The sequence below is a fragment of the Pteropus vampyrus genome, unplaced genomic scaffold (assembly GCF_000151845.1).
Source record: "Pteropus vampyrus isolate Shadow unplaced genomic scaffold, Pvam_2.0 Scaffold715, whole genome shotgun sequence".
Lineage (NCBI taxonomy): Eukaryota > Metazoa > Chordata > Mammalia > Chiroptera > Pteropodidae > Pteropus > Pteropus vampyrus.
Window position 1 is genome coordinate 159,697 of NW_011889496.1, and position 10,592 is coordinate 170,288.

Below are 10,592 nucleotides of genomic sequence, written 5' to 3' on the forward strand. Positions count from 1 at the left end.
TTCTTCTTCTTCTTTCTTCTTCTTTCTTCTTCTTTCTTCTTCTTTCTTCTTTTTTCTTCTTCTTTCTCCTTCTTTCTCCTTCTTTCTCCTTTTTCTCCTTTCTTTCTCCTACTCCTCCTCCTCCTCCTCCTCCTCCTTCTTCTTCTTCTTCTTCTTTTTTCAGAGAAAACAGAAGGAGATCCAGGTGATGAAGCGTCAGCTGACCAAGATCGAGGACCTGGGAGACAACTTAGAAGAGGCTCTGATCCTGGACATTAAATACAGCACCATTGGGCTAGCCCAGCAGTGGGACCAGCTCTACCAGCTGGGGATGCGAATGCAACACAACCTGGAACAACAGATACAAGCCAAGTACTGAGAACCTATATCCAGAGCTTGGACAGGGTGTGGGTGGTATTAGGTATTAGAAACTTAACTCCAAGGGCTAGAGTTGGGGGTGATAGATAAAAGAGCTGCTTCAGAGATAGTATACTCACCATCTTCAGAAACAACAGTCTTTCTGTTTACTGTCTCGTGGAATGGCTATGTCACTTTATTCTATTATGAAATAGAACACAGTACTCTCATCACCCTGAATCTACTCATCACCCAATTCTCAGCCTCTTCACCATCTTATGTAATCTCTTCAGAAAGCATGTCTTCCTTTTAGTAAAATGTCCTCTAGAATGTAAGAAATATTCAAGATATATAACAGAAAAGCAGAATTCATTTTCCTAAAGAAATTAATTGTATTAAAGAAGATTTAGATTTCCATAGCTTTTGGACTATGTTATTATATAGATGAGAGATTGGCAAAGCTTTTCTGTAAGGACTCCAATAATAAATATTTTAGATTGTGTGATATATATAGTCTCTGTTATAACTCCTCAATTCTGCTGCTGCAGAGAGAAAGAAGCTACTGATAACCATAAATGAATGAGCAGGGACACATTCCAATAAAATTTTATTTATGGGCATTTAAATTTGAATTTTATTTAATTTTTATGTTGAATTATTTTTCTTTTGATTATTTCATCCATATAAAAATGTAAAACACATTATTAGCTCATTAATTGTGCAAAGGCAAGTGACACACTGGATTCGGCCCATGAAGCATGGTTTGTAGACCTCTAAACTAAATAACACAATTAGCATAATGCTCAATAAAGTGCCTATCTATTTCATGTGGCATGTCTTCTCCTTTTCTCTGTTATATTAAAGGCTTAATTAATGTTTTTCCTTTCAGAGACACCATAGGTGTGAGTGAAGAGACACTAAAGGAGTTTAGCACTACCTATAAGTGAGTATAACTTTGTGGTTGATTAGCTCTCTGTTTTTCAGTCCTTTCACAATGAATCTCCAGATAACATTTTTATCTTCAGTGTGGCTTGGTAGAATCTTAAATGAAGATCTAGTTATGTTATTTAGCTTCAAGTTGTAGCTTATATGTCTGAGATCTCTGGACTTTAGAAAAATATGTCTGAGATCTCTGGACTTTAGAAAAATATGCTTTTTTCTCCATTCATTAGGTTAAAAAAATGTATAGAAACACAGACAAGCTCTCCACTCAATGTTAATAAAGCCCCAACTGATGCAATAAGAACTGTTCTTTTCTGTTATAATCTGGTTCTCTATTAAAGTTTATAAATGTTTTTATTTTTTAGACACTTTGATGAGAATTTGACAGGGCGCTTGAGTCACAAAGATTTTCGGTCCTGTTTGAGAGGACTCAATTACTACTTGCCCATGGTGGAGGAGGGGGAACCTGAGCCCAAGTTTGAGAAATTTCTGGATGCTGTTGACCCAGGAAGGTAGGACGAAGACTAAGGGCCAGACCGTAGTAGGGAATAGGGCTTGGACTGAAAAACACAGAAAGTAAAATGATTCATAAGACATGAAATTAACTCCTTGAGAATAGAAAGATACAGACTACTATAAATGAATTGGGTAGCTTGCTTTTGGTGTTCTTTTAGGATTATCTCAGAAGTTTGTGGCACTAACTCCAACTCAGGCACAAATTCTGCAATTTGGTAAATTCGTGGTTTATGTTTCACATAGAAATTCCAGCTAATTCTTAGAATAGAATCAAAGATAAGAGTTTGTTCATATGTGTAAGTCCCTAAGAAGAGGATTAATAACTCATGGGGTGGGGTTATTTTATGCTTGGGAGAGTGGAACAGAGTCATAGAGGGATCACATTGTTGTTAGGGACTAATTATTTCTAAAATTAAGACTAGAGAAGACACAAAATAGAGGTATTTAACTTAACTTGAAGAGTTCGAGGTACCTAGATATTAGTGCTGATGGGAAATTCCCAAATTCTATATAATGTATCAGGCTGAAAGACCCACACAGAAACAGAGTCTGGAACTTTGAAAACTGTTTATTTGGCTACAAGGGAATGAAGAGTTGGGTCAAATAGAGAACATAGTCTCAGATTGCTGATTTGGAAGAGGCACTTGGAAAACCTGGCTTTCCTCTGTCTCTGAGACAGTTAGTAGGATAAGAAAGGGGCCTGCCTTCTTCTCTGTGTTTAACAGGCACAATGCCTGATCTATTTCTCTTACAGAAAGGGCTATGTCTCATTGGAAGACTATACCTCATTCCTGATTGACAAGGAGTCAGAGAACATCAAATCCAGTGATGAAATAGAGAATGCTTTCCAAGCCCTGGCAGAGGGCAAGGCCTATATTACCAAAGAGGACATGAAGCAGGTCAGATTCCAATTGCATCTACTCTCATTATGCTCTCATCATAATCTAGATTTTGCTCATCTCAGGCCTTCTTGCCTACTATAGACAACTACCCTCCCTGCACTTCTTTTTTCTCCTCAGATATTATCTCACTCTAGATATCACTTGCTTTTATCATAATTTCACATTGTGATTAAAACCTACAATCAAGCTCTAACAATTATCAGGGTGAATCCCAAACCTGAAACTCAGTTTTCAAGGAAATTTATTATCTCACTTATTAAATAATCCAAATTTATGGTATAAAATAAATAGACTACAGAGTCTAATTGGAATGGGATTCTTCAGGTAAGAACTGAGCTGAAGAGATCAGTCAGTCATATTTGAAGGGTAAAGGGTGTCAAATATGTAATGACAAAAGAAAACTTAACTCTGGGTGGTGAATACACAATGCAATATACATATGATGTATTCTTGAACTGTATACTTGAAATCTATATAATTTTGTTAACTGGTGTCACTCCAATAAATTTTATTTTAAAAAAATTATGGATTTATGAGATAAGTATGTGATATGAGCAGAACTGGCTTTTTCTTCTAAAGTTCTTCCATTCCCTGGGTTTACAGCATATTGGAAGGCCCAAAGAACCAGCTATTTTGAATTCTTATTACTGTATTTCTTTCTTTTTATATTTCAGGCGCTAACCCCAGATCAAGTGTCATTCTGTGCCTCACATATGCAGCAATATGTGGACCCACGAGGCCGAAGCCACCTTGCTGGCTATGACTATGTTGGCTTCACCAGTTCCTACTTTGGCACCTAATAAGCAGTTTTTCTTAGATTGTATAATATCTTGGTGTGAAAGAAAATATTGGGGGATGAAGGAGACTGGCAAAAAAGAGAAGGAGTAGATAGTACTCTGTGTGTGTGTTTGTGTTTATTACATTTACTGCAGAACCTAAAAAAAATCTCAAGCTTGGGAGATATGCTGTTAACAGAGTTGGAAGAGAGGATATATTTTTTAAATTTTTGGGAGGGTTCTACATATCTTTATTATTGTTTTGTTCTAATTAAAATATAAAGTATTTTATTTTTTAAAAAATTAAGTGTTTTTAATAGGGCAATATGAAGTAAAATGTTACTGACTTAGTTGGGCTTCTATATTTCTGAAAAATTTTCTGTCATCTAAATATTAACAGCTAATTACATTGTAAAAAAACAGGGCCATGTTAGAATAAATAAATAAAATCTAAGATGATTTACAAATGATTTCCTTTAAGTTTTGTGATGTATCTAAATTCTTACATTTGAAAATGAAGATATTTGAGTCTGAGGAACCCCAATATTTTAGTCTGTAAAATGAAACCACACAGAAAAGACCAGCATAGCATTTATTTTCTTTTTAATCTGTCCTTTTCATACTGCCCCACTAAAATAATGCTATTGCTTTCAGAATGGCAAAATTTCAGCTTTTGTCCTCCATGTCCACAAATTACCTCTTAAATTTTAATATTATAAAAATAATATTTGTTTTGATTTAATTCCATCTTCTATTGGTGTAAGAGTCAGTAGAATTGTTATAAAATTAAGAATTAAGAAAAAAAAGCAAGAATAGGTCATGTAATCTGCAAAGAATTTTTGGCCAGTTTTGGTTCGATCAGGTTCAAATGTTAACATTCTGTCCTTACTTGTAAAAGTTGATAGTGCCATTTGCTGGTGAGGAATCTTAGGTCATTTATTTGGCTTGTGTGAAACTTCTAGTATCCTGCATGAACAGTCTCCATCCATGTATATTACCACTCGATTACAACTTTAAATCTCATTCTCATCCTCTATATAGAAATTTGTCCTCTCTTGTCATAAAATCATTTAAAATAATTTTGGTTAAAACTACAAAGCTATCTTTGTTGCTGATAATGTATAAATGTTTTTACTGATTTTTGCTTAAACAGTTGGATACTATGGAATACAACAATGGGGTGAAGGGTCAAAGTACAATTAGTAGTTGTACTTAGTACAACTAGTAGATGGTCACGGGGATGGGGAGCACAGCATAGGGAATGAAGTTAGCATTAATGTTATTGGCTATGTAGAGAGCCAGAAAAAGAGAAAGAGCAATTAGGGGGATCATTTTATAAGCTATATAAATGTCTAATCAATGTACTGTATATTAGAAGCTAATGAAATAAAATTTTTAAAAAGTATTTGAAAAACATGTCCATAAATGTCTAAACTATGTGATTATGAGTTACCAAAAATAGTTACAGTTGAAAAAAAGCAAAGTCCGATAGTCCAACAGAAATCAATATCATTTACTATCACACTTATTAAGTATGGAGAATCTAAAAAATGTGGCTTGTAATAATTAAAGGCATAAGTGAGCATCGTTTCATTCTCTCCCCAACACCTGCCAAGTATCTGCAAGGCCTAAATCAGATTATTAGACATACGATGGATCAAGAAATGCTCTTTTAAGACAAGGGATCATTAGAAGCATCTTATAAGAGGGATTAGGTAATATAGAGACTAGAGAAAATACTTATCTGAAGAATCAAAAGAAATGCCATAAGAAGATGGCACTGTCAGATATATATATATATATATAGTTCCTTCTGAAATCAGATTCTGGCCATCTATGCACTCAAGCAAAAAACGATAATATGGAAATCAGCATATATAATTTACTTGGGGACTATTTAACTTATAATACTATAACAGAACTTGTATCAAATTTCTCTCTTTATTTCATGGTTGAGTATCTCCTAATTGATATTCACCTTTTCTTGATCTTCTTTTCACTTACTTTAAATTGGGATCCCTGATTTATTCTTACAAATACAACCTATAGATTGGAGACTGCCTCTGAGCCTCAGCCATATGGTTATATCTCTGATTTTCTTTCACGATTCCTACTGCTTGGTTGGGTCTCGAAAACTCTTCTACTCCTAACAAAACACTCCTTTTTACTTTTTTATGGACCTGTCTGATGCCAAACATTTGCCTGGAATTCATCTGATTCTTGTTTCCTATAGCTCGGCCCATTTCCCAGTACTAAATCCTCTCAAGTCTCTGGATCTAGGTCCATATTTCTACCTTCTTCAGTCAAACATGGTGCCAGGTAACAGCACATTACTCTTCTTTGTCTAGTTTTATTATGAAATATAAGATGCTAGACACTGCTGATGTTGGTGTCCACAAACATCAAGTAGGTAACAAATAAGAAGGCCAAAAGTAATACTGTCTAGAAATTCTAAATAATAATTGATAGTTATATTGAGTACTTCATGTATGGCAGGCTGCGATCTAAAGACTTTATATTAATCTTCACTAAAAAGCCCTGTAAAATAGATTTTGTTATTCCATTTGCAACTGAGAAAATAGAGGTATAGAAATGTTAAGAAACTTGTCATAGATCACACATCTAAAAAATGATAAAACTAGACTTTAAATCCAGAGCCTCTGGTCTTAATTGGCTCTTTCCAAGACCATAAGTTGGGCATATATAGTCATGTTCACATCAAAGGAACCCGTGTTTCCGTGTGTGCATGTGTGCATGTAACTGAAAGAATGATTTGTTCTTTTTAAGCACATTGTCATGTTCTTAATCAAGGGAGGAAATTTGGTTACCTAGGGAAATTTTGTAAACTATTTCTGCCTGATGAATTGTGTCAAGATCTATAGAGATGGCCCCTAGAAACATCTATTCTGAAAAGTTTTTCCAAGTGATTTTTATACCCTTTCACACTTAAGACTACTGATTTTGGAATTTAGATGCACCTCTTAGTATTACTATGCAATTCTTGGAACATCTTTACCCACCATTGCTCACTGTGCATTTAGGGAATATTATGCTAGATTTACTGAATAGATTTTGGAAAAAAAATTGCTCAAACAACTTTAGTGCAATGGGAAGATTACTTCTAGCTTATAGTAAAAAGGATCCTAGAGTACATGTCCTTTTCCCCCTGACCCAGGCCCTTTCTGTCACCTGACTAACTTTCCTACTTCTTTACAATTTGTTCTCTTCTCTGGGATCTAGCTTCTTTCCAACTAAATTTGGTTTCCACCAAATTTTAACTAGGAAAAGTATTTCTTCCCTGAGAACATGGAAAAATATAAATTTCTATCCTAAAGTAATATCCTCCCAATATAAGTTCTTCCCTATCTCTCAAGTCTTACTCCACTTCTAATTCAGTGCTGAATTATGTAAATTTTGCATTGCCAAAATACCTTATGTTAATAATTCCTTCAATTTTCAATACCACTATCCATGTTCAGGTCTTTTTGCCTTTCTTTAGCATGATGGCAATAGATTTCTTACCAATCTCCTTCATTCCGTCTTCTCCCTATTTAGATCTACCATCTTTTCTGCTGCTAGATTAATCTTTCTAAATCATTTCCCAGATGCTCAGAGTTTTACTGTGTCCTATCTCCTATTGCCAAAAGGATCAAGTCAAAAGCAAGGTATTCAAACTGCTGTCTACAAAGAAGACTTAACCTAAGCTAACTTCTCAACATCTTTTGTGAGACATTTTTAGTCCCACTGGACAATCTGAAACAGGCCTATAGTATCTTGTCATTGACACTTTAGTTATTCTGTTCTCTTTTTCTTGAATACACTTTTCTCCAACTTACTGTATTCAAAACACACCCATCCTTTAGGAACACGTTTAAGTGCTACCTTAGATATGAAGCTTTTTATGATATCCAAGAATAACTTCTACTTTAACTAAAGCCAGTATCACTTTGCTCAGCACATTTTGTTAAATTCTTTATATACATGATCCTGTTTGGTTAGCAATGCAAAACTATGAAGTTGCAACCATTTTACAGATGAGGACATTGAAGCTGAGAAAGGTTAAGTAAATTACCCAGAGTCACACAATAAGTTTCAGAACTTGTACTCAAACTCCTACCTGACAGCTGTGCAAACTAATTACAACTTTACTTACCCCTAAGAATGTCTGGCACCATCAATGACATACTGTAGGTGGAATAGGCATGATATAAGGTTCTTCAAGAGATTCTAAAGTATTGTATCCATTCTAAGGAGGGAATCAACTGAGAAAGTCTTTCACACCCAAGATTATGAGGCCATAAAAGAGTAAGAGCAATTATCGAGGAAAATAGGAGATAAATATTTTTCTGAACAAAAATCTACCCAAATAGGAGAGCCAATTAAAAGGAAGAGAGCAAAGTAATAATGAGCCAGAGATAGAGAGGACATCACATAAAACGATGAAAGACACTCAGTGGGAGAAAGAGAAAGTAACCTGCCTTTTCATTTACTAAAATCTTCAAACTGATCTGACAAAACTAGTATTCACTGAGTTTCAGATCTTGGAAGAACATTATAGGTTGAATAGTCTAATTATGTAATAATTTTAGATCTCTATAGGATCCCTGATAGGGTCTCAGCCAGCTCTGCTTTGAACTTGAGCAATCTCAGCTTCCCTCATCTTGTTCAGACCAGTTAGAGAATTCTTAATTGATTAGGTTTTAGTAACCAGGGATGGCATCAATTGGGCTAAAAGTAAGCAGTCAGATTCTGAGCTCAATGAACAGAGCAGAAAGCCCTGCCTTTGCATCCATTTACAGCCCTGGGGCGGGGAGGAGTGCAGGAGGAGGCAGGTGGAGATCTCTCAGGGCTTGAGGATAGGACAGCTTTGGTGTGAGACCCTGAAAACCTGGCCCATTGGCCTGGATTCCTGGTCTATGTCCAGCCTATGTGGAGGAGATGGTCCCATTAAGGTAGCCTTCATCCTTTACCCAGCATTCTCCCTTGAAAAGCTTTTCTCAGAGCTATCTGCACAGTTCTATTCCTTAGACTATATACAGTGGGGGTGAGGAGAGGGGTCACCACAGTATAAGTGACAGCAATAAGCTGATCTCGCTCAAGAGAGTAACTGGCTTTGGGCCTCAAGTACATGAAGGAGACACAGCCATAGTGAACAATGACCACTGTGAGGTGTGAAGCACATGTGGAGAAGGCCTTCTTTTTCTCCTCAGTGGAGGGGATTCTAAGTATTGCTGCCAGGGTGAAGGCATAGGAGATAGTGATGAAGAAGGAGACCAGAGGGACCAGTAAGCTGAGTATGAGGATGCCCATCTCACTCAGGCCTATATCCCCACAGGCCAGGCTTAGCATTGGTGACATATCACAAAAAAAGTGCTGGATCTCATGAGAGGTGGAAAATAATCAATGCCTTTCCCAGGCCGAAGAGGTATCCACTCAGGAAGGAGATGCCAAATAGCCGGGCACAGAAGGTAAGATTCATTTGGCTGACATAGTACAGTGGGGCACAGATGGCCACATATCTGTCATAGCCCATGACAGCCAGAAGAAAGCAATTGGTACAAGCCAAAGAGGCAGAGAAGAATATCTGGGCAGCACAGCCCAGATAAGAGATGGCCTTGCCCCCATGACCAATCCGGAGAACATTCTGGGGATGGTAATCAAGGTGTAGCAGATCTTAGAGAAAGATAGGAAAGAAAGAAGAGGTACATGAGCATGTGAAGATGACTATGCAGCCTGATGACTAATAATGAGGACATTGCTGGTCAGGGTGACAAGATAGAGGGAGAGGAACAATGCAAAAAATAGTAGTTGCCCTCCCCAAAGCTGGAGAAGCCCAGGAGGACGAAGCCCCTCCAGTAGGTTGCATTAGTCTGCCCCATTCTGAGTGACATCCTTGATAGGTTTGCTAACTCCTTCCACCTTGCCAGTAGATGCCTAGTTTCTTTGGAAGGCAGGATGTTATGGATTGTCATTTCTTTGTGCCTGTTGTAACTTGAAAATAAAGTTCTGTTTAGACAGCAACCAAATTAAAACAGGTTTTTGCTACATTAGATACACAGATTTATAGATCCATTTTCACATGAACTTATGTGCATACACACTAAGATATGCAATATACAGATGCATGCAATATATAGTGCAGTTCCGAAAAGAGATAGAACATCCTCTAAAAAAGCATAGTACAGTGGGGCACAGATGGCCAGACACATATGTGACTACACACATGCAGACACATATATACAGGCATGTCACATACAAAACACTCACACCTAATTATGGACATGTCACACATTTAAAACTGAGTTGCACATTCACCATTAATGACCATATCCACAAATATATCAGTCACGCATGTGCATTATAAATGCATATATATTCAGATAGCACATAAATATGTAAATATGCGCATCACACACATATTTATGCCAACATCAGACATACATTGCCACAAAAGAATACACATTGTCTGTTAGAACTTGAGGTGGGGTGCCTTAATGAAAATTATTTTATAATCATGCAAGAAAGCTAAGAGAGTGAAGGGATTTGCTCAAAGTCAGAGGCAAGGCTAGAGAAAAAATGTCTTAAGTCCTAATCTAACATCATTTCCCCCAAATAATAATGACTCTACTCAGATACTATACTAACATGAATACAGAATAAGAAACATATTACTCAGAAAATAATTTCTTGTATTTATACCATTCTTTTGCACATGAGTTTATGCTGAGCACTGAAGGAAGAATCAGGGCTCAGGGCAAGTTGTGTACCCTTAGCCCAAAGATCAGCCATCAGTCTGTACTATCTTTGAAAAATCTATTGTGAACCAAGGCTTGGAAGAGATTATGTATAGGAGGATTCTCCACTCACCTGAATCGGTGCACAGTGAGGGCAAGTCCTGCTTTTCAGCAATCATGCACTAGACTGCCCCCCAGCAGGCCTACCTGCAAGAGAAAGAACATGAGATCCATCTCAGAAACTCCTATTCTGAGCAAAGAGTAATGTTCCCAAATGACATCAGAAAATCTTCTTTTATATCCCTACCCACAGGTGGTGAATCGTATTTGTTTTCTTTAAAACATCTTCTCTCTCTGAGAGATCCCCAGTCCCAACAGGTGCTGTT

At 36.8% G+C, this 10,592-nt stretch overlaps 1 protein-coding gene and 1 pseudogene across 1 annotated transcript in view; one reads left to right on the forward strand and one right to left on the reverse strand.

Annotated features, from left to right (window-relative positions):
• SPTA1 (spectrin alpha, erythrocytic 1) overlaps positions 1 to 4,795 on the forward strand; it is an 82,066-nt gene extending 77,271 nt beyond the window's left edge. Inside the window, exons 47-51 of the mRNA XM_023526137.1 lie at positions 164 to 351; positions 1,226 to 1,279; positions 1,644 to 1,790; positions 2,549 to 2,693; positions 3,371 to 4,795. Coding sequence (XP_023381905.1) covers positions 164 to 351; positions 1,226 to 1,279; positions 1,644 to 1,790; positions 2,549 to 2,693; positions 3,371 to 3,496 — 660 coding nt within the window. The 3' untranslated portion in view covers positions 3,497 to 4,795. The remainder of the gene's footprint in view (positions 1 to 163; positions 352 to 1,225; positions 1,280 to 1,643; positions 1,791 to 2,548; positions 2,694 to 3,370) is intronic.
• Positions 4,796 to 8,431: 3,636 nt separating this feature from the next.
• LOC105309294 lies at positions 8,432 to 9,351 on the reverse strand (annotated as a pseudogene).
• Positions 9,352 to 10,592: the final 1,241 nt, after the last annotated feature.